Genomic DNA, 25,629 nt, shown 5'->3' with positions numbered 1-25,629 from the left:
ACCACAACCACCACTACCATTACCCTACACCACAACCACCACCACCACCACCACTACCACTACCACTACCCTACCCCTACACCACCACTATGTCACCCCACACCACCACTGTCACTACCCTACACCACCACTACCCTACACCACCACAACCACCACCACCACCACTATCGCTACCACTACCCTACACCACCACTACCACTACCCTACACCACAACTTCAACCACCACTACACCACACCCTACACTACCAATACCACTCCCCTTAAGCACCACTACCACTACCCTACACTACCAATACTACTACCCATAACTACCCCTACCACTACCACAACCACTACCCTACACTACCACTCTACTACCACAACCACTACCCTACCACTACCACCAGTACTACCCTACACCACTACCCTACCTACACTACCCTACCTACTACCCTACCTACTACCTACCAATATGTCTTCCCACACCGCCACTACCACTACCCTACACCACCACAACTACCACCACCACTACCACTACCCTACACCACAACCACCACCACCACTACCATTACCCTACACCACAACCACCGCCACTACCACCACCACTACCACTACCCCTACCTCTACCCTACACCACCACTGTCAACCCACACCGCCACTGTCACTACCCTACACCACCACTACCACTACCCTACACCACCACTACCACTACCCACACCACCACTACCACTACCCTACACTACCTCTACCACTACCGCTACCACTACCCGACACCACAACTACAACCACCACTACCACTACCCTACATCACAACTACTACCACCACTACCACTACCCTACACTACCAATACCACTCCCCTTAACTACCACTACCACTACCCTACACTACCAATACTACCCGTAACTACCCCTACCACTACCCTACACCACCACTACCACTACTTTACTCCACCTCTACCACTACCACTACCTCTACCCTACACCACCACTATGTCAACCCACAACGCCACTGTCACTACCCTACACCACCACTACCTTACACCACCAATATGTCTACCCACACCACTACCGCTACTGCAACCCTACACCACCACTACGGCTACCACTACCCTACACCACAACTACAACCACCACTACCACTACCCTACACCACAACTACTACCACCACTACCACTACCCTACACCACAACTACCACCACCACTACCCTACATCACCATTACCACTATCCTACACCACAATTACCAGTACCACTACCCTACACCTCCACCACCACTACTCCACCACGACCACTACCCTACACCACCACCACCACTACCCTACACTACCAATACTACCCGTAACTACCCCTACCACTACCCTACACTACCAATACTACTACCCGTAACTACCACTACCACTACCACTACCACTACCACTTTTTACACCACCACCATCACCACCACTACCCTACACCATCACTGCCACTACCACTACCCTACACCACCACTACCACTACCCTACACCATCACTGCCACTACCACTACCCTACACCACCACTACCACTACCCTAGACTACCACTGCCACTACCCTACACACACCACAACCCTACACTACACCTGTCCATGCCCCTCTCCTATACCCTCTACCACAACCTCAAAGTATTTGTGTTTCCTAGTCCAACTGTCCAACATAACTAAATATCAATACTATTATCAGTTTCCCATACTGTATGTTTCATTGATGTCTGAGAGGCTTGTTTGCATTTGGCGGAACTGAACTGTATGAATGTGGACTGTGGACTGGCCAAGCTAATGTAACAGAGGTGGTTCGGTCAGCCACACTCTCGTGATGAGTAACCTGGTCTGACATGTGATGACTTGGGTTAGCTCCCCAGGATAATGTCTAGCTTTTAGCTCAGTGGTCTATCACAGCCTTGTGACTCGCAGGAGCTGTTAGTCCCATTGATGTTTGGGATTTGTGTATTGTCCTTTTGAGGCCGAAGGGAATGTATGTGTGCATGTACACAGAATGTCTAAAAGATTTGTCAGATGCTCTATATTTACAAAGGTATGGGTGATATGTGTATACTGTATACTGCTGTTTAGAGTGTGTTTGTAGCGGATGTGTGTTTGTGCACATGAATGCGTGAGCTGCAGCGAGATGTTCCGCTTAAAATGTAGGAGAGAGAGAGAGAGAGAGAGAGAGAGAGAGAGAGAGAGAGGGTCCTGATGCTGATGTCTCTGCTGTAACCTTGGTTGCTATCGAACAACAGGGTCTGCCCTTCCCTTTTACTCATTGGCTCACCACTCTGACCACAAGGCTTGTGGTCTGGGCAGCGACCAATGAAAAAGAGGCAAGGTTCCTTCAACAGTGTTGTGTCTAAAAGAGACAGTGTGGTATTCTTGTTTTTCTTGTCACCCTGAGGGGAATGTAGCATGTTGCAACTGTTTCAGAACGCAAAAGATGCCTGTGTTTGAGAGACAGACAGAGGGCAAGAGAGAGAAAGATGGAGTGAGAGAGGGGGGAGTGTGTGTGTGTGTGTGTGTGTGTGTGTGTGTGTGTGTGTGTGTGTGTGTGTGTGTGTGTGTGTGTGTGTGTGTGTGTGTGTGTGTGTGTGTGTGTGTGTGTGTGTGTGTGCTCCTGGCTGACAGAGAAGCAGAGAGAATGCTGTGGTCTTTAAGAGCAGACAGGCGACATAAAGACACATACACACAAAACCACACCAACATGAACACACACATATGAACACCCTCCCTCGTACTCTCGCTCTTACACACTCTCTCTCTCACACACACACACACATTTACGACAGGCGTACATGCTGTCTGCAGCACATGCGCATTCAGGCTGCACGCACACACACACACACACACAAGTGCACGCTGTCTGGCTGATTAGCTTGCGAGGGCTGTCTACAGCATCCAGCGAGACGGCGCTACAGGAGGCAGCAGGGCTTTGCTACGGCGGAGGAAAGAAAGAGGAAGGAAAAATAAGGGGAGCCTGAAGCTCTTGGATTAGTTTCAACCTCAGACATAATTTAACCAGCCCAGAGAGACACCATGGAGTGACTGGGATACTGCGGGGGAAGCTACTGGGAGGAGGACTGTGTACTGTGTGTGTGTTGGGATCATCGCTGAGGCACATACGAGGCAGATGCAGCAGGAGGACGACTGGGCCCGGCCACTGGATCCGGTGCGTTGTGGGGGAGGGGCACTTTGCAGAGTAGACGCAACGCAAGGAGACGAGGAGAGAGCCTGTTTTTCCCCACACCGAGAGCTCTGATGTGATTCTGTAGCCTGACCAACCATCTGCTAGCTACATTACAGGCCTGGCTCCCTATTTCTCTATCTCTGTCTCTCCTTCCTTCTCTTTCGCTCTCCATTGCCGTTCGTCTCCCTCTCTCTCTGTCACTCTCTGTCCTCTTCCTCTGTCCCATCGCTCAATACTACGGTCATCTTTCCCACCCTGTCGTCACCGTCTTTCCATCCCTCCAGCCTTCTAAGCTCCTCTGTCCTCTTTTATCTCCGTCTGTCTGTCTGTCTGTCTGTCTGTCTGTCTGTCTGTCTGTCTGTCTGTCTGTCTGTCTGTCTGTCTGTCTGTCTGTCTGTCTGTCTGTCTGTCTGTCTGTCTGTCTGTCTGTCTGTCTGTCTGTCTGTCTGTCTGTCTGTCTGACCTTCTATCTTTCATTACAACATCTTGGCTTTTCTCCCTTTCCTCTCCTCCTCCATTGCCTCTCTTTGCCCTTCAGACGGTCCCCCTCTCACTCTCCATCTTCTCCCATCCTATCCTCCCCCTCTCCCCACTCTGCTGTTTGATTTGGGTCAGTTCTGCTCACCAGCTGGGATGAGATGTAGTCTCTGGAGCTTGGGGATCCAGGGGGCTCCTGGCCTGCCGTTTGCGGGGCACCCTCATCTGTGGACCGTCCTCACACTGGGGCCCATATCTGGACGCACTGGGTGGGTGGCCTGCTTCCAGGAGAACTGAATGTAGGGACGGACTGTGAGCACCAGTGGACCCTGTCCCTCTCCCCCTTCACCCCTCGCCCCCCCCATCCTCGGCGGGGGGAAGCTGTCGCTCTGGAGTGTCCCGGCCTGGCCGGCTGCGGCCTACACGCTGCCCACACGCTGACGACGAATCCCTCCTCATGCTGCTGGGACACCTGCAGCGCCCCCACCCCCAGCCCGCTCCACTACCGGTCCTCCTGTCTGGGCAAGCGCCCCTCGCCCCCCGTCACCCTAAGCATGGGTGTGGTAGAGGCCATTGACCCCGCCTCGCCGTCCCCTTGCCCCTCGCCCGTGCCAGGCGGCTACCGGCTGCCCCACTCTTCCACCAGCTACAGCCAGCTGCAGGGGAGGGGAGGAGGGCCAGACCTGGAGCTGGACCTAGGTGCGGCTGCCGGTGGGGTTCTGGAAGGTTCTGGGACGGCAGCGGAGCGCAGGACACCTCTAGTAGACCTGTTCTGTGAGACCTGCTCGAGACCATGGCTCATTGGATGGTGGGACCAGGTAGGGTTAGAAGGGCTGGGAGGGGAAGGGAACTGGGCCAGACAGACAGGCTGCATCTTGGATAGCTGTTTTGATGAACTATTTTTCCACCCTTGCTGTTCTGTGCATTATATAGGCTGTTATCTGTCCATTCTACTTAGTAGGTGTGATTTTGTTAAGCCGTTGAAGTTTCATGTTGAAAAGAGAACCATGTCAGTTGTGTGGATTTTAGGGACCAGTTGTGTGGGTTTTAGTTGTGTGGATTTTAGGGACCAGTTGTGTGGGTTTTAGTTGTGTGGATTTTAGGGACCAGTTGTGGGGGTTTTAGTTGTGTGGATTTTAGGGACCAGTTGTGGGGGTTTTAGTTGTGTGGATTTTAGGGACCAGTTGTGTGGGTTTTAGTTGTGTGGATTTTAGGGACCAGTTGTGTGGGTTTTAGTTGTGTGGATTTTAGGGACCAGTTGTGGGGGTTTTAGTTGTGTGGATTTTAGGGAGCAGTTGTGGGGGTTTTAGTTGTGTGGATTTTAGGGACCAGTTGTGGGGGTTTTAGTTGTGTGGATTTTAGGGACCAGTTGTGGGGGTTTTAGTTGTGTGGATTTTAGGGACCAGTTGTGGGGGTTTTAGTTGTGTAGATTTTAGGGACCAGTTGTGGGGGTTTTAGTTGTGTGGATTTTAGGGACCAGTTGTGTGGGTTTTAGTTGCGTGGATTTTAGGGACCAGTTGTGTGGATTTTAGGGACCAGTTGTGTGGGTTTTAGTTGTGTGGATTTTAGGGACCAGTTGTGGGGGTTTTAGTTGTGTGGATTTTAGGGATCAGTTGTGGGGGTTTTAGTTGTGTGGATTTTAGGGACCAGTTGTGTGGGTTTTAGTTGTGTGGATTTTAGGGACCAGTTGTGGGGGTTTTAGTTGTGTGGATTTTAGGGACCAGTTGAGTGGGTTTTAGTTGTGTGGATTGCAGGGACCAGTTGGGACAGAGAGGAGATGACCTAAAGATGTCTTAAAGCAGGCTATGTCCTTGTAGATGACAGGCATAACAGGGTGTATGTTGAGTGACTGTGTGTTTATATTTTCCCTCAGCAACTCTGTTTTCATATTCTATGCATTATTTATGCATGTGGGCACTGAAGGGGAAAAGGCATTGAGTTCTCAGAGTTTATTAACCCTAAACTCCCCCTGTAATGTGTCGTCATGCTGCCTGTGGTGCTGGGCGCACTAAACCTCAGCTGCAGTACACTTCAACCTGAAGATATAAACTCAAAACTGTTCACCTTAGAGACTCATTTCCTCCATTCAAACCACAGACAATATTCCCTTAAAATCGTACAGAAATTCCTATTAAGAAAATCTTTATTGTCCTATTGTTACAGCAGTTTAATAAACATACAGATGAATCCAGAACAGGTCAACAGGAATAGTCATACATCAATGCAGATACAATAAAAGGTGCATAAGGGAATCATTTGGAAGTGGTTGTGAGGCAAGGTATGAAATAGTTAAATATTTCTGCTGCAGATAGCCTGCTTTATCACAAGATGTCCATCTCCATCCTTGACACACACACACACACACACACACACACACACACACACACACACACACACACACACACACACACACACACACACACACACACATACACATACACATACACATACACACACACACACACACACACACACACAGGTTCAGTGTTAGTGTCAGTGAAGGATATCTTAGCTGAAAACCTGTCACCACAGAAACGGACTGAGCATGTGACACACACACACACACACACACACACACACACACACACACACACACACACACACACACACACACACACACACAGGTTTAGTGTCAGTGAAGGATATCTTAGCTCAATGCTGTGTGTGTCCATTGTCCATTGTTTTCCTGTGATCTTAGTCAATGTTAGAATAGTTTTGTATTTTTCTTTGAGAGGCTGAGACATGATAGGACTTACGGACATATTGTTAATGTTGCAGCGTGTAGTTCATAATATATGTCTCTATCAAACCATCTACTGACCCTGTTATTTTGACCGAGCTCTGTTGTCCATGGCAGTGACTGTGCCCTCTTGAACCATTGTCTTGTCTGTGCTTTACTGAGATACATACAACAACATCTTACCCAGCTAGCACATAACGTTCTCAGAACCGTATGTTTCTTAGAGCTTGGTGAGAGCGTGATTGTCTTATGGTTGTTTTGCATACTACCTACCCACAACTTTGTGGGAATGTTGCAGAACAGTTGCTTGGCTTTGGAACATTCTCAGCACAAAAATGACCTAAAAGTTCAAACATGGTTAGATTTAATAAAAATGTTGGTAATGTTGTAGGAACATTCTTCAACTGGTTTAACATGGGGAATATTCTCAAATAGTTCAGAGAACTTTAAGAAACAATATGGGAATTTCTGTACTTCAGTATAACGTTTCCTCATGGTTCTATTTAAAATCATATTCTCAGAACGGTTTGAGAATGTTAAGAAACAACGTTCTTCTGTGGGAATTACAGTACTTCAGCATAACGTTTTCTACAGGTTTCCTCATGGTTCAATTTAAAATCATGTTCGCAGAACATTAAGAACACTTTCCATAAAAAACGCAAGAAAACATTAGTAATGTTCAAAGAATGTTCTGCGAATGTTATTTAAAAATACATGCATTCCGTTCAAAGCATTAACAAAACTTTCTCTATCCTCTCTTGTTAAGTGTGTTCAGGTGTGTTGGCCGTGCCCAGTAATTGGCCACACCTGATCCTAATGAGTGCTTGTTTCCTTTGAAATGGGGTCTATTTGAATAGACTGAAATAGACCATCCTGGTGGCGCAGTGGACTTATTCAATGGCTAGAGAACATACACTACATGACCAAAAGTATGTGGACACCTGCTCGTCGAACATCTCATTCCAAAATAATGGGCATTAATATGGAGTTGGTTCCCTCTTTGCTGCTATAACAGCCTCCACTCTTGTCACTAGATGTTGGAGCATTGCTGTGAGGACCTGCTTCCATTCAGCCACAAAAGCATTTGTGAGGTCGGGCAGGCCTGGCTCGTAGTCGGCGTTCCAATTAATCCCAAAGGTGTTCGTTTGGGTTAAAGTCAGGGCTCTGTGCAGGCCAGTCAAGTTCTTCCATGCCGATCTCGACAAACCATTTCTGTATAGACCTCGCTTTGTGCACGGGGGCATTGTCATGCTGAAACAGGAAAGGGCCTTCCCCAAACTGTTGCCACAAAGTTGGAAGCACAGAATCATCTAGAATGTCATTGTATGCTGTAGTGTTAAGATTTCACAGAACTAAGGGGCCTAGCCCCAACCATGAAAAACAGCCCCAGACCATTATTCCTCCTCCACCAAACTTTACAGTTGGCACTATGCATTGGGGCAGGTAACGTTCTCCTGGCATCCGCCAAAACCAGATTCATCCGTCGGACTGCCAGATGGTGAAGCGTGATCAATCACTCCAGAGAACGTGTTTCCACTGCTCCAGAGTCCAATAATATTTACGCGCTTCAGCACTTGGCAGTCCCGTTCTGTGAGCTTGTGTTGCCTACCATTTTGCGGCTGAGCCGTTCTTGCTCCTAGACATTTCCACTTCACAATAACAGCACTTATAGTTGACCAGGGCAGCTCTGGTGTCACGTTGAAAGTCACTGAGCTCTTCAGCAAGGCCATTCTACTGTCAATGTTTGTCTATGGCGATTGCATGGCTGTGTGCTCGATTTTATATACCTGTCAGTAACAGATGTGGCTGAAATAGCCGAATTCACTAATTTGAAGGGATGTCCACATACTTTTGTATACATAGTGTAAGATCATAGGTTAGAAATTCACTGACACCGTGCCACAATAAAAAATAAACGTGTTTGAAACTCTTGTTTTGATACAAGATAGAATCCAACAACAGCCTTACCATTACCATTAGCAATAAAAAAAAAGGCATATACAGTACTTTGATAAACAAAGTGAAATTGAATGGTTGGTTGGTTGTGAGAGCTGATTCACCATGATATCATCAAAGAGCTTTACTGTAAACTGCTATTGTAATGTGAAAAACAGGAAGTGCAGGAGAGCCTGCCTGTTACAATACATGTCACATTTCCCTGGGTATCCATATGTTAGTCAGTTATCAGGTTGATGATGCCCCTTTGCGTCTCTCACACCTTCACCCCGGCATCTTGTGTTCCATCAGTCAGGGGGCCATATGAGGAAGCACGGTAGCGTGGTGCGGCGTCTGTCTGTGTGTCCTGGCACTGGGGTTGTGTTGGTTGGCAGATTATGACTCAATATAGTAAAGAGATGGAGAGAGAGATGGAGAGAGATTGAGACTGCAGCATAACTGTGTCACTGGGTTTGACTGGCTAACTAGTCTACAGTACCTACCTGGTGCATTATCATGTCTGTCTGTCTGTCTGTCTGTCTGTCTGTCTGTCTGTCTGTCTGTCTGTCTGTCTGTCTGTCTGTCTGTCTGTCTGTCTGTCTGTCTGTCTGTCTGTTGTCTGTCTGTCTGTCTGTCTGTCTGTCTGTCTGTCTGTCTGTCTGTCTGTCTGTTGTAGTGGCTTCTGACAGAGGGAAAGGGACCTGACTGTTCTAACCGTGTCGAACTGTCACTAATACCTGGTTGAACTGGAATAAGGGATGAGAGAGTAATTAAAAATAGAAGTAGGAAGGTATGAGAGGGAAGGTTGAGAGAGTGGGAGGGAAGGTAGTAAAATAGGTGAGTAAGAGAGAGCAGAAAATAGAGAGGAAAGGGGAGTAGAGCAGAGAAGAGGAGTAAGAGAAATAAGGAGATGGAGAGAGAAGCAGAGAAGAGTGGAGGGAAGAAGAGAGGAGAACACAGGGGAGGGGAGAGGAGAACAAGGGAGAGGAGAGTAGAGCAGATGAGATGAGAGGAGAGGAAAGGAATGGAGAGGAGAGGATTGACCTTGAGAAAGGTCAGAGACACCTGCCTACTCTCTGAGATTGTCACCCAAGCAGCAGCCACCTCCCTCCCTCGCTCCCATCATGCTGCAGGACTGACTGTGAGGAGGCAGTTGCTAGGGCAACCTCTATGGTTGCCATGGAGATTATTATGTGTGAAGGATCAGTCAGTAGGACACAGACTGAGGGGACTTGTCCGAATCGCACTGCGCCTGCTTGCACGTGACTGCCTCTGTTAGTAACAAAACACATTCCACTACCAGTCTTCAAGATCCGCTCATGTTTGGTTGAGATATCGCAACATGAAGTCTATGCAACATTACATTTCCTGTTTAGCCATATGGAACATATGTATCCTATTCATGCATCGTGTCTTTTTCTCACCTGCATTCCAGCAGACATTGTACAGGCAGGGTGTGTGACATCATCACCAAAAGACCCAGAACGTGATGTAGGAAAACGGCAGCTCTTCCACCATTGCTCCAACATGCTGTTGCTTTGTCAGGCTCCTGCAGTGGTTGCCTGTTGACAAGGTCATACCGTACTGTATGAAAGTTGTATAGTAAACCCATGTGTTCTTTAGGAATTCTATTTCACTATTTTACAGTAGATGTGTGATACATCAGTATCAAACAGAATTCATATTGTGCTACATTGTTGACATTTTTGATTGAGGTTAGAGCTGATGTACAGTATTCGTCTTTGTTTAGTGGTATGACCTGTATCCTGAATGAGGTATAGTGGTTCATATTAATAATAATCATTTGTTCTATTTCACACATACTCAAGTACCTATTACAGTTTTGTCAGTCACGTTGGTGCAATTTTCACAAGTATGTGGTACATTTTCAACAGTCTAAGCACAAAAATCGAAACTCTAAGTACATTTTCAATTGACTGAGTAGTACAACAAACAAATTCACAGTCCCTTGTTCACTGCACCAAATCACTCCTTCAATTTGGAAGTGTATTCAATCTAAGTATCTGCTTTTCAAAATGTACTTTTGACATGATTTGTTAACAATGCAATTACTATTATTTTTATTCAGCACTTCAAAAAGCACTTAAAAAAGAAAGTATCTTAGTTAGTTAAAAATGGTAGTTAAAATTACTTAATGGTGAGCCTGATGTATTGATGACTAAACTAAATGTTCTCATGGTATTTTGCACGAGTGACTCAAGGGTGAAAGATGTGTTCAACTCCAATGAATGCACAATGAAAGGTTCTGAACATAAGATGGGGGCATTACAAGTGTTATCAGGTTAGAGGTTTGTACTTAGAGTTTTGAAAATAAACGACTTATACCTGAAACAATGTGCCACAGTGATTGAAAAAAAAACTTGAATGTGTATGTGTGAATTGGAAATGTGTGTTTTGTATATCCTAACTCCCCCTGAGACACCCAGGGAGCAATTAGGGTTAAGTGCCTTGCTCAAGGGTACAACGATTGATTTTTCATCTTGTTGGCTCGGGGATACGAACTAGATACCATCCGGTTACTGTCCCAATGCTCTAACCACAGATAGAGCCAGATGTTTCACCAGATGTATATATCTGAAGCCTCTGGTCCACTCCCCACCAATAAGTTTTGTAGACCAAACAGAGTGCACTAAGTTTTGTAGACCGAACAGAGTGCACTAAGTTTTGTAGACCGAACAGAGTGCACTAAGTTTTGTAGACCGAACAGAGTGCACTAAGTTTTGTAGACCGAACAGAGTGCACTAAGTTTTGTAGACCGAACAGAGTGCACTAAGTTTTGTAGACCGAACAGAGTGCACTAAGTTTTGTAGACCGAACAGAGTGCACTAAGTTTTGTAGACCGAACAGAGTGCACTAAGTTTTGTAGACCGAACAGAGTGCACTAAGTTTTGTAGAACGAACAGAGTGCACTAAGTTTTGTAGAACGAACAGAGTGCACTAAGTTTTGTAGACCGAACAGAGTGCACTAAGTTTTGTAGACCGAACAGAGTGCACTAAGTTTTGTAGACCGAACAGAGTGCACTAAGTTTTGTAGACCGAACAGAGTGCACTAAGTTTTGTAGACCGAACAGAGTGCACTAAGTTTTGTAGACCGAACAGAGTGCACTAAGTTTTGTAGACGTGATCCTTTGACAAAGTTTTTTTTTTAACTACATTGTTTACAAGGAGTGCAAGGGTGAATTGAGTTGTTGCACAAGCACATGCTAGAACGCGCCAATGGGATGTTGTTAGCTCATGCTTGGCTCTGCCAACCACCTTGCTTGTTCTGCCCGCTATGCTTCATCTGCTCCCATTGAAAATGACACAGATGAACTATCTTGGGTTAGTTATAAATATCTTTGCTCTAACCACCAGGCTACCTGCTGCCCATTGTTTTGTTTTTCAAAACAATGTGTTAGATGTATTTTGCTAAAAAGGGATTTGTACAGATTTCCTTTCTTATGGACTATGATGTGCTATTTTTGGCATGGTATGAAATCCAGTGTGAACATGGGCCTCCTGTATACGTATAGAAAGAGTGGGGTCTCATTTTGACTTTGGATTGTGCAGAAGTTGCTTATTTGTTTGCTTTCTCTCCATATTTGGGGTTTTTCAACAGTACTACTCTGAGGCCAAGTGTAGCTTTGTGTCCAAGACTTTCCAGTTTTAACATTATTTCAGGGACACTATTCAAGCAACTTCTGTCTTCTCCCGTTCTTGGTAATAATATCATGCTCTGCCTCTCCATCTCTTTCTTCCTCTCGCCATCCCTCTCTCCATCTCTCTCTCTGTTTCCTCCCCCAGTTTAAGAGGATGTTGAACCGGGAGCTATCTCACCTGTCAGAGATGAGTCGTTCAGGGAACCAGGTGTCTGAATACATCTCCACTACCTTCCTCGGTGAGTCACACTCCTCCCCTTTCACCTGCACTCCTGACTCGGTCTCTGTCTGTCTTCTATCCCTTGTACACCTCAGTCCTCTATCCTCTAGAAAACTGACCAGAGCCCTATGTATGTGGCTCTGGTCAAAAGTAGCGCACTATCGGCTGCCATTTAGAAAGAGGGTTATATTTTAGTTAATACTGACCAGTATAATGCATTTATTGTTATTTAACATTTATCCACACTGTTAACCCCAATGTGCTGTCATTACTCAAAACTTTTGAGGAAACGCGTTGAACTTAAAATATCTGAGTACAGTTACTTAAAGTGATTTTGTAGTTATTAATCAAACTGATAGAGTTACTGTGCGCTTGTAGGGGGTCCTGATTTGAGTTGTATCAGAGTAACGCCCACTTTAAGCCACGCCCCCAATATAATTTCCCAGTGTACCTTGCGTTTTTGAGTGAATTGTGGAATCATCACCCATGACTGTATTTGTTAGTGACAGAAACATGGTTGTGGAATTCGTTCATTTTCAGTCCTATGGCCTTCCCCAAGTGAATTCCTAGGTGAATGTTATCATTATAATTAAACATTACATATCTCATAAGGCCTTATTTTGGGGCCTAGATTTACTCTAATACAGTGGCCTGAAACTCATGGTTGACAGGCCACATCAGGCCTGCAAGTAAGGTTGCAAAATTCAGGGAACTTTCCCAAAATTCCCAGATTTAAAAAAAAAAAATCGAGGTTGAAGGATTTCCAGGAATCTTCTAACCTGGATTTCTGGAAAACATACCAGACTTTTGCAACCCTACCTGCAAGACACTTTATGCTGGCTTGCAAAGTGACATGTAATTCCTATTGGAATCCAGCCAGAGTTAGTCTATCCAACAGTAGAAATGTGTATTCACTCACAACCTGCATTCATAATTACTGCCAGGGTTAGGAACAGTGTGAGGAGACTACCTAAGCAATTTAAATTGGAACAACCATTTCTGTAACGGGGAAAACTGTATGTTATTTAACTGTGTGTAACATAACATTAATCAATCAATCAATCACTCAATGTACATGCAAAAACACAGATATTAAAAGCAATTCCCAAAAATCAACCTGCAGTAGAGCATGCTGGGAGAAAAGTTAATTTGTTGTCATAACTTTAGAAAATTGAGTTCATGTGATTTCGTAAGTTCAACGTACTAGAAGTATTTGGGTTAAAACGGCCTTGGGGTTTACAGTGCAGGCAGTCATTTAGACTCAGGTCTCTTTACAAGTGAGCCCTGTAATGATGCATACTATAGAGATATAGCACACTATAGCCTTTATAATAATGAGTTATAAATGAATGCTTATAACAAGCATTCAAAAGTATTGTAATTAACCTCTGACCTCCATGTCTCCTCCAGATAAGCAGAATGAGGTAGAGATCCCGTCTCCGACCCTGCGGGAGCGGGAGCGGGACAAGCCCATGTGTCATATCAGTGGAGTGAAGAAGCTGACACACAGCTCCAGCCTGTCCATCAACACCACCATGCCACGCTTCGGAGTCAAGACTGAACAGGAGGATGCACTGGCCAGGGTACGGTATACCTGTACTGGATCTGGGATCTGTGGACCCTTACACATACTCACACATAAACACTCAGTCACTTCGAAGATGATTTAAAATTACATATCCTGCTGAGACCCAGCAAAAAAAAGCTTTTTGAATTATTACTTTTTTGGGAGTGAAATAAACATTTTACAACATTTATTTTATTATTTTATTGTTTGTGCACTGTAGTGGATATTATGATGCGGTTAATATTTGTAAAATGTTACATTACAGTAAATATGTGTACAGTAGGTGAAAAAACAGGATATTTATACACAAGCTCTTATTTAGCTCTTATTTAATGTGAGAAAAAATATATTACACTGCTCTGAAAACTAACCAAACTATTCCACAGATACACTATATATACTGCTCAAAAAAATAAAGGGAACACTTAAACAACACATCCTAGATCTGAATGAAATAAATAATCTTATTAAATACTTTTTTCTTTACATAGTTGAATGTGCTGACAACAAAATCACACAAAAATAATCAATGGAAATCCAATTTATCAACCCATGGAGGTCTGGATTTGGAGTCACACTCAAAATTAAAGTGGAAAACCACACTACAGGCTGATCCAACTTTGATGTAATGTCCTTAAAACAAGTCAAAATGAGGCTCAGTAGTGTGTGTGGCCTCCACGTGCCTGTATGACCACCCTACAACGCCTGGGCATGCTCCTGATGAGGTGGCGGATGGTCTCCTGAGGGATCTCCTCCCAGACCTGGACTAAAGCATCCGCCAACTCCTGGACAGTCTGTGGTGCAACGTGGCGTTGGTGGATGGAGCGAGACATGATGTCCCAGATGTGCTCAATTGGATTCAGGTCTGGGGAACGGGCGGGCCAGTCCATAGCATCAATGCCTTCCTCTTGCAGGAACTGCTGACATACTCCAGCCACATGAGGTCTAGCATTGTCTTGCATTAGGAGGAACCCAGGGCCAACCGCACCAGCATATGGTCTCACAAGGGGTCTGAGGATCTCATCTCGGTACCTAATGGCAGTCAGGCTACCTCTGGCGAGCACATGGAGGGCTGTGCGGCCCCCCAAAGAAATGCCACCCCACACCATGACTGACCCACCGCCAAACCGGTCATACTGGAGGATGTTGCAGGCAGCAGAACGTTCTCCACGGCGTCTCCAGACTCTGTCACGTCTGTCACGTGCTCAGTGTGAACCTGCTTTCATCTGTGAAGAGCACAGGGCGCCAGTGGCGAATTTGCCAATCTTGGTGTTCTCTGGCAAATGCCAAACGTCCTGCACGGTGTTGGGCTGTAAGCACAATCCCCACCTGTGGACGTCCGGCCCTCTTACCACCCTCATGGAGTCTGTTTCTGACCGTTTGAGCAGACACATGCACATTTGTGGCCTGCTGGAGGTCATTTTGCAGGGCTCTGGCAGTGCTTCTCCTGCTCCTCCTTGCACAAAGGCGGAGGTAGTGGTCCTGCTGCTGGGTTGTTGCCCTCCTACGGCCTCCTCCATGTCTCCTGATGTACTGGCCTGTCTCCTGGTAGCGCCTTCATGCTCTGGACACTACGCTGACAGACACAGCAAACCTTCTTGCCACAGCTCGCATTGATGTGCCATCTTGGATGAGCTGCACTACCTGAGCCACTTGTGTGGGTTGTAGACTCCGTCTCATGCTACCACTAGAGTGAAAGCACCGCCAGCATTCAAAAGTGACCAAACATCAGCCAGGAAGCATAGGAACTGAGAAGTGGTCTGTGGTCCCCACCTGCCGAACCACTCCTTTATTGGGGGTGTCTTGCTAATTGCCTAGAATTTCCACCTGTTGTCTATTCCATTTGCACAACAGCATGTGAAATTTATTGTCAATCAGTGTTGCTTCCTAAGTGGACAGTTTGATTTCACAGAAGTGTGATTGACTTGGAGTTACATTGTGTTGTTTAAGTGTTCCCTTTATTTTTTTGAGCAGTGTATATACAAAAGTATGTGGACACTCATTCAAATTAGTGGATTTGGCTATTTCAGTCACACCCGTTGCTGACAGGTGTGTAAAATCGAGCACACAGCCATGTAATCTCCATAGACAAACATTGGCAGTAGGATGGCCTTACTGAAGAGCTCAGTGACTTTCAACGTGGCACTGTCATTGGATGCCACCTTTCCAACAAGTCAGTTCGTCAAATTTCTGCCCTGCTAGAGCTGCCCCGCTCAACTGAAAGTGCTGATATTGTGAAGTGGAAATGTCTAGGAGCAACAACGGCTCAGCCACAAAGTGGTAGGCCACACAAGCTCACAGAACGGGACTGCTGAGTACTGAAGCACGTAATGTGTAAAAATCGTCTGTCCTCGGTTGCAACACACTACCGAGTTCCAAACTTTCTCTGGAAGCAACATCAGCAAAATAACTGTTAGTCTGGAGCTTAATGAAATGGGTTTCCATGGCCGAGCGGCTGCACACAAGCCTAAGATCACCATGCACAATGCCAAGCATCGGCTGGAATGGTGGGAATGGTGTAAAGCTCGCCACCATTGGCGAGCTTTACACTTCACCAACTGGCAGTCCGACGGAATAATCTAGGTTTGACGGATGTCAGGTGAACGCTAACTGCCCCAATGCATAGTGCCAACTGTAAAGTTTGGTGGAGGAGGAATGATGGTCTGGAGCTGTTTTTCTTGGTTGGGGCTAGGCCCCTTAGCTCCAGTGAAAGGAAATCTTAACACTACAGCATATAATGACATTCAAGACGATTCTGTGCTTCCAACTTTGCGGCAACAGTTGGGGGAAGGCCTTTTCCTGTTTCAGCATGACAATGCCTCCGTGCACAAAGCGAGGTCCATACAGAAATGGTTTGTTGAGATCGGTGTGGAAGAACTTGATTGGCCTGCACAGAGCCATGACATCAACCCCAGTGAACACCTTTGGGATGAATTGGAACGCCGACTGCGAGCCAGGCCTAATCACCCAACATCCGAACCCGACCTCAATAATGTTCTTGTGGCTGAATGGAAGCAAGTTCCCACAGCAATGTTCCAACAGCTAGTGGAAAGCCTTCCCACAATAGTGGAGGCTGTTATGGCAGCAAAGGGGGGACCAACTCCATATTAATGCACATGATTTTGGAATGAGACGTTCGACAAGAGCATGTGTCCACATACTTTTGGTCATGTACTGTATTTACTTACTGGAAACAATTTGAATATCAAACTCACAAAAATTATGATTACACAATTACATGCATGTACTTTCTTCTTTAAATAAAATGTGCTAAATTGAGATGGCAGCCATTTAAAAAAAAACAGGATGAGAAAGTACAAAGTCACACCCCCCACATTATATCATTGAATACCCCAGAATGTCCTCTCAAAGGTACAACAGGACTTAACACAGTGGCATGTATGGCCTCAGAGATACAGCCCAAAAAATCTATCTCCATTAGAGTGGACAAAAATGAATTGATTTCATTTATTGATGGGTCTCTGAAGGGATTAAATGGAGTCATATGTCAAGTCAAACTCAGGGAATGTGTAAATTTACTTGGCAAATAAAGGTGATTCTGTTTCTGATTCTGATGTCTGTTGACCAGGAGCTGGATGACTTGAATAAGTGGGGCCTTAATATCTTTCGTCTGGCTGAGTTCTCCAATAATAGGCCTCTCAGCTGTATCATGTTCGCCATCTTCCAGGTGGGTGAAAAGCAGTGGTTTTATCCATTCGATTTTCAGTAAGAGTGGTCATATAGACTTAATGTAGACTTTGCTGTTCATATACGTGTATAGGATCCTGAGTGTTTGTGTGACACTGTGTTTTCCTTCCCTGTAGGAGAGGGATCTGTTGAAGACGTTTCGAATCCCTGTCGACACCTTTGTGACCTATGTTATGACCCTGGAGGACCACTACCATGCCAACGTGGCCTACCACAACAGCCTCCACGCCGCTGACGTCACACAGTCCACCCACGTCCTGCTGTCCACACCGGCTCTGGACGTAAGAACCACATTTCACCACACACTGAGCCTATGTCTAACAACAGCGAACTTGAAGCACACAGCTGCACTCTAACTATCATCGCACATTCATGTCCTGTAGGCTGTTCTAAAACGTGATTGGTTACACTGTTGTCATGACGTTGCCCTCTTTGGGTTTCTATGTACCATCCCCCTACCTCCCCCTACCCAGGCCCTGTGAGAGGGGTCGTAAATTCCAAAGGGAATGTCCTGCCTCATGGCCACAGTTTTGACACAGAGTGGTTTCATAGAGAGACAAAAGAATTCTTCCACCTCACAGGATTGGAGAATCAAATCAAATCAAATGATTTTATATAGCCCTTCTTACATCAGCTGATATCTCAAAGTACTGTACAGAAACCCAGCCTAAAACCCCAAACAGTAAGCAATGCAGGTGTAGAAGCACGGTGGCTAGGAAAAACTCCCTAGAAAGGCCAAAACCTAGGAAGAAACCTAGAGAGGAACCAGGCTATGAGGGGTGGCCAGTCCTCTTCTGGCTGTGCTGGGTGGAGATTACAACAACACATGGCCTAGATGTTCAAATGTTCATAAATGACCAGCATTGTCAAATAATAATAATCATAGTAGTTGTCGAGGGTGCAACAAGTCAGTAACACAAGGGTAAGTGTCAGTTGGCTTTTTCATAGCCGATCTTTGAGAGTATCTCTACCGCTCCTGCTGTCTCTAGAGAGTTGAAAACAGCAGGTCTGGGACAGGTAGCACGTCCGGTGAATAGGTCAGGGTTCCAGCAGGTCTGGGACAACAGGTCTGGGACAGGTAGCACGTCCGGTGAACAGGTCAGGGTTCCATAGCTGCAGGCAGAACAGTTGGAACTGGAGCAGCAGCACGGCCAGGTGAATTGGGGACAGCAAGGAGTCATCAAGCCAGGTAGTCCTGAGGCATGGTTCTAGGGCTCAGGTCCTCAGAGAGAGAAAGAAAGAAAGAGAAAGAGAGAATTAGAGAGAGCATATTTAAATTCACACAGGACACCGGAAAAGACAAGAGAAATACTCCAGATGTGACAGACTGACCCTAGCCCCCCGACACATAAACTACTGCAGCATAAATACTGGAGGCTGAGACAGGAGGGGTCAGGAGACACTGTGGCCCATCCGATGAAACCCCCGGACAGGGCCAAACAGGTAGGATATAACCCCACCCACTTTGCCAAAGCACAGCCTCCACACCACTGGAGGGATATCTCCAACCACCAACATACCATCCCGGGACAAGGCCGAGTATAGCCCACAAAGATCTCCGCCACGGCACAGCCCAAGGGGGGGGGCACCAACCCAGACAGGAAGACCCCGTCAGTGACTCAACCCACTCAAGTGACGCCCCCCTCCCAGGGACGGCATGGAAGAACACCAGTAAGCCAGTGACTCAGTCCCCGTAATAGGGGTAGAGGCAGAGAATCCCAGTGGAAAGAGGGGAAACCGGCCAGGCAGAGACAGCAAGGGTGATTCGTTGCTCCAGCCTTTCCGTTCACCTTCACACCCCTGGGCCAGACTACACTTAATCATAGGACCTACTGAAGACATGTGTCTTCAGTAAAGACTTAAAGGTTGAGACTGAGTCTGCGTCTCTCACATGGGTAGGCAGACTATTCCATAAAAGAAGAACTGAACAACATTTATGTTCCTGGAGAAGGTATAAAAGATCGGTGAAGAATCCAGCTATGAACTGGTCCGTTTGGTACAATTTGGTGAAACTCATGAGAGACAATACGGCCATATTACCATAATAATGTTTATATAATAGCCTCAGCTATGAGAGTTACATCTAAATGGTTGTATAAAATGAATGAATCAGGATAGAACTGTTTGTGATATTGTGTAATGGATTTTGGACTGTTTAATGAAGGAAACTCCAATTCCCTTTGCAGTCTTAACTAAGTCATCGGCACGCCCCCAGGGACACCAACAGGACAAGGCGTCATGTGACAGCCTTTTTTACGTTCAGTATATAAACCCCCCTCCAGGGTTTCTTTCCCCAGACCAGCTTACCTCAATAACGAGAGTGCCAAGGTTTGACCATGCATTCCTCTACTGAACTTAACCATACCACGTGGTTAAACTATTAGACTACCGACAGAATAAGAACAAGTCTTTGATATTAATTACTAGTCTGCAGCTAGGAATTCGGTATAATTGAACGCGAAGACCGCCGAAACATCTCTCCTATAACGACATTAATGAATGTCACTTTGAAATATCCATTCTAACACACACACACACAGAGAGAGAGAGAGAGAGAGAGAGAGAGAGAGAGAGAGAGAGAGAGAGAGAGAGAGAGAGAGAGAGAGAGAGAGAGAGAGAGAGAGAGAGAGAGAGAGAGAGAGAGAGAGAGAGAGAGAGAGAGAGAGAGAGAGAGAGAGAGAGAGAGAGAGAGAGAGAGAGAGAGAGAGAGAGAGAGAGAGAGAGAGAGAGAATGCGAGAGAGAGAATGCGAGAGAGAGAATGCGAGAGAGAGAATGCGAGAGAGAGAATGCGAGAGAGAGAATGCGAGAGAGAGAGAGAGAGAGAGAATGCGAGAGAGAGAGAGAGAGAGAGAATGCGAGAGAGAGAGAGAGAGAGAGAATGCGAGAGAGAGAGAGAGAGAGAGAATGCGAGGACGAAACTCTCCAACAGACCAAACTCTCCAACAAGGATCTCGATGACACACTGAGCGTAAATATATATATTGATTGCAATTGTTCCCGAATGAGTGAGCGTTCATGTGCAAAGGATTAGCATATCAATTGTTAATATTTATCACCCAGCTGAGAAGATACAGGGACTGGTACCGTCTCAGCTGACCCTTATCACCCTTTAACAAGCCGCCATGCCGGTTTAGCCCACTAGGGACTTAGTGAAGACTGGGTTCGTGCAGATAAACAACAATTTACGACGTTTGGAATGAGACTGGCATGAGGTAAATAACACATCATTAATGAGGAGACAAATCGATCAGATATTATAATATCTGAAAGTTATATTAGGAAAATTAGAACTTTGTAATCTGAATATTTTCCTTGGTGCCCCGACCTCCTAGTTAATTACAGTTACACGATTAATCAGTTTAATCGCGTAATAATAATTACAGAGAGTTATTTGATAAACATGTCTTCAGTTTAATGATGCCAAAGACACGACACTGTGTTCTATCGCTCTCTCTGTCAGGCTGTGTTCACTGATCTGGAGATCCTGGCTGCGTTATTTGCTGCTGCCATCCATGATGTGGATCACCCTGGCGTGTCCAACCAGTTCCTCATCAACACCAGTGAGTCCTTACAATGGAGATAGGAGGAGACAGGATGCTGTACAGTACACTGCATTCTAACTTAATAAAGCTCCCTGAACCACATCTCAGTTGAGATCAGCTCACTAGTCAGTGTAGCACAGCTGATAACGTGATAAGAAAATGTCAGAGTCAGCACTGTAATGTGAAATCGGTACTTGTGGGGTGTGTCTACAGGTGCTCTGACCTAGTATGTGTTCTGTACTGTCCTCTCCCCCAGACTCGGAGCTGGCTCTGATGTACAACGATGAGTCAGTCCTGGAGAACCACCACCTGGCCGTGGGCTTCAAGCTGCTCCACGAGGACAACTGTGACATCTTCCAGAACCTCAGCAAGAGGCAGAGACAGAGCCTGCGCAAGCTCGTTATCGATATGGTGAGGCTCCTGCCACTCACACTCACCCACTAATGGGCTGCTCTGCTGGCTCGGTAAGGGGCGGGGCTTATAAGAGTTATTTATATGTTATTTTCGGATGTTTTTTTATGTTTTTGTTTGACCTCCTCCTTTAATTGACCTCTCAAGGTGTTGGCGACGGATATGTCCAAGCACATGAGTTTGCTGGCTGATCTGAAGACCATGGTGGAGACGAAGAAGGTGACCAGTTCAGGAGTACTCCTGCTCGACCATTACACTGACCGCATCCAGGTGAGCTTTCCCCTCTGACCTCTAAACATATACCCTGCAGACAAAATGGTACTCCAAACTCAAATTGAAGCTGGAGAAAATTCACAACGTCTACCGTGCACTGGTGATACCTGACCTTATGTGTGTGTCTGCAGGTGCTGAGGAACATGGTGCACTGTGCGGACCTAAGTAACCCCACCAAGCCCTTGGTCGTGTACAGAGAGTGGACTGAGCGCATCATGGAGGAGTTCTTTAGACAGGGGGACAAGGAGAGGGAGAGAGGCATGGAGATCAGCCCCATGTGTGACAAACACACTGCTTCTGTGGAGAAGAGTCAGGTTAGGAAACATACACACAACACACATTTTGGGATCACTTTCAAAGTAATTATAAAAGCTTAATGCTTATATTTTCTTTCTTAATAATTATTGATGTTTATAAATGTCATCTCATGTTGCTTACACAAATTCCTTAGCCGTGTAATGTGCTTGTTATTAGTGTGATGTTCGGTAGTGTGTTTGATTCTCCTGGTGTTGTGTGCTGTAGGTGGGCTTCATCGACTACATCGTGCACCCTCTGTGGGAGACGTGGGGGGACCTGGTGCACCCTGACGCCCAGGACATCCTGGACACTCTTGAGGACAACAGGGACTGGTACCAGAGCACCATCCCTCAGAGTCCCATCTCCCCACCCCCAATGCCCCTCGGCCCAGACAAGAGGCTCAACGCCTGCATTGACAAGTTCCAGTTCAAGCTCACCTTGGATGACGACACGGAGGGAGGACAGGAGGAGGAAGAGGAGGAGGAGGAGGAGGAGAGGAAAACCACCCCCAATCACATGGTGCTGGACTGCAGTCAGGGAGAGGAGGAAGACAAGAAAGAAGAGGAGGAAGGAGAGGACGTGGTGAAGGGTGAAAAGGAAGGAGACATCATCGAGGAGGAAGGGGAAGTAGGGATGGAGGAGGAGGAGGAGGAGGAGAAGAGGGGAGTTCTTCAGCGAGCTCAGTCAGGGGTGGAGATACACTCTGACACAAGCCCCGTGGAGGACGAGGAGGAGGAAGACTCCTCCTCACCAGCTGATGACACATGAGTTCCGCTCCTCTCTCCCTGGCCACACCCCACATGCACACACCACGCCCCTGTTGTCCATCCTTTATTTCCGATGGCCAAAACCCAATATCAAATAAGACTACATAGACAATAGACCTTTAAATCTATTTTTCAAAAAGGGAACACAAATAATATTGCTTAAAGAAAAGCTATTTACACAGCAACTGTAGATTTGGAGTGGGAGCTGGAGAAGTTTCTTCCAGCTGATGCTTTGAGGAACTGCTATGAGGACAAAGAGGAACATAGAGAATCGTTAATAATGGGCCATTGAAGACAGTGTAGCACTGGAACTGAAACACACACACATAAACGTACACAAACTCACATCCACACAAACTCACCTCCACACAAACTCACCTCCACACAAACTCACCTCCACACAAACTCACCTCCACACAACTCACCTCCACACAAACTCACCTCCACACAAACTCACCTCCACACAAACTCACCTCCACACAAACTCACCTCCACACAAACTCACATCCACACAAACTCACCTCCACACACAAACTCACCTCCACACAAACTCACCTCCACACAAACTCACCTCCACACAAACTCACCTCCACACAAACTCACCTCCACACAAACTCACCTCCACACAAACTCACCTCCACACAAACTCACCTCCACACAAACACACCTCCACACAAACACACCTCCACACACAAACTCACCTCCACACAAACTCACCTCCACACAAACTCACCTCCACACAAACTCACCTCCACACACAAACTCACCTCCACACACAAACTCACCTCCACACACAAACTCACCTCCACACAAACTCACCTCCACACAAACTCACCTCCACACAAACTCACCTCCACACACAAACACACCTCCACACAAACTCACCTCCACACACAAACTCACCTCCACACACAAACTCACCTTGACACACAAACTCACCCTGACACACAAACTCACCTCCACACAAACACACCTCCACACACAAACTCACCTCCACACACAAACTCACCTCCACACAAACTCACCTCCACACAAACTCACCTCCACACACAAACACACCCTGACACACAAACACACCTCCACACACAAACTCACCTCCACACACAAACTCACCTCCACACACAAACTCACCTCCACACACAAACTCACCCTGACACAAACTCACCTCCACACACAAACACACCTCCATACAAACACACCTCCACACACAAACTCACCTCCACACACAAACACACCTCCACACAAACACACCTCCACACAAACACACCTCCACACAAACTCACCTCCACACACAAACTCACCTCCACACACAAACACACCCTGACACACAAACACACCTCCACACACAAACTCACCTCCACACACAAACTCACCTCCACACACAAACTCACCTCCACACACAAACTCACCTCCACACAAACTCACCTCCACACACAAACTCACCTCCACACACAAACTCACCTCCACACACAAACTCACCTCCACACACAAACTCACCTCCACACACAAACACACCTCCACACACAAACTCACCTCCACACACAAACACACCTCCACACACAAACACACCTCCACACACAAACACACCTCCACACACAAACACACCTCCACACACAAACACACCTCCACACACAAACACACCCTGACACACAAACACACCCTGACACACAAACACACCCTGACACACAAACACACCCTGACACACAAACTCACCTCCACACACAAACTCACCTCCACACACAAACTCACCTCCACACACAAACTCACCTCCACACACAAACTCACCTCCACACACAAACACACCTCCACACAAACACACCTCCACACAAACACACCTCCACACAAACACACCTCCACACAAACACACCTCCACACAAACACACCTCCACACAAACTCACCTCCACACACAAACTCACCTCCACACACAAACTCACCTCCACACACAAACACACCCTGACACACAAACACACCTCCACACACAAACTCACCTCCACACACAAACTCACCTCCACACAAACTCACCCTGACACACAAACTCACCTCCACACACAAACTCACCTCCACACACAAACTCACCTCCACACAAACTCACCTCCACACAAACTCACCTTGACACACAAACTCACCCTGACACACAAACTCACCCTGACACACAAACTCACCTCCACACAAACTCACCTCCACACACAAACTCACCTCCACACACAAACTCACCTCCACACACAAACTCACCTCCACACACAAACTCACCTCCACACACAAACTCACCTCCACACACAAACTCACCTCCACACACAAACACACCTCCACACACAAACACACCTCCACACACAAACACACCTCCACACACAAACACACCTCCACACACAAACACACCCTGACACACAAACACACCTCCACACAAACTCACCTCCACACACAAACTCACCTCCACACAAACTCACCTCCACACACAAACTCACCTCCACACACAAACTCACCTCCACACACAAACTCACCTCCACACACAAACTCACCTCCACACAAACTCACCTCCACACAAACTCACCTCCACACAAACTCACCTTGACACACAAACTCACCCTGACACACAAACTCACCCTGACACACAAACTCACCCTGACACACAAACTCACCCTGACACACAAACTCACCTCCACACACAAACTCACCCTGACACACAAACTCACCCTGACACACAAACTCACCTCCACACACAAACTCACCTCCACACACAAACTCACCTCCACACACAAACTCACCTCCACACACAAACTCACCTCCACACACAAACTCACCTCCACACACAAACACACCTCCACACACAAACACACCTCCACACACAAACACACCCTGACAC

At 46.5% G+C, this 25,629-nt stretch overlaps 1 protein-coding gene across 2 annotated transcripts in view; it reads left to right on the top strand.

Annotated features, from left to right (window-relative positions):
* Nucleotides 1–23,203, top strand: part of LOC106601141 (cAMP-specific 3',5'-cyclic phosphodiesterase 4B) — a 31,183-nt gene extending 7,980 nt beyond the window's left edge. The window contains exons 1-10 of one of the 2 annotated variants that reach the window (XM_045715117.1): nt 2,816–4,466; nt 12,128–12,221; nt 13,613–13,785; nt 17,359–17,457; nt 17,594–17,758; nt 20,939–21,038; nt 21,277–21,431; nt 21,579–21,701; nt 21,836–22,018; nt 22,227–23,203. In XM_045715117.1, coding sequence (XP_045571073.1) covers nt 4,203–4,466; nt 12,128–12,221; nt 13,613–13,785; nt 17,359–17,457; nt 17,594–17,758; nt 20,939–21,038; nt 21,277–21,431; nt 21,579–21,701; nt 21,836–22,018; nt 22,227–22,769 — 1,899 coding nt within the window. In that variant the 5' untranslated portion in view covers nt 2,816–4,202 and the 3' untranslated portion in view covers nt 22,770–23,203. Of the gene's footprint in view, nt 1–2,815; nt 4,467–12,127; nt 12,222–13,612; nt 13,786–17,358; nt 17,458–17,593; nt 17,759–20,938; nt 21,039–21,276; nt 21,432–21,578; nt 21,702–21,835; nt 22,019–22,226 lie in introns of those variants that run through there. The other variant, XM_045715116.1, reaches the window with a different exon arrangement.
* The last annotated feature ends 2,426 nt before the right edge of the window (nt 23,204–25,629 follow it).

This window comes from Salmo salar, chromosome ssa03 (assembly GCF_905237065.1).
Source record: "Salmo salar chromosome ssa03, Ssal_v3.1, whole genome shotgun sequence".
In the NCBI taxonomy this organism is placed as follows: domain Eukaryota; kingdom Metazoa; phylum Chordata; class Actinopteri; order Salmoniformes; family Salmonidae; genus Salmo; species Salmo salar.
This window is presented reverse-complemented; position numbering and strand designations above follow the sequence as displayed.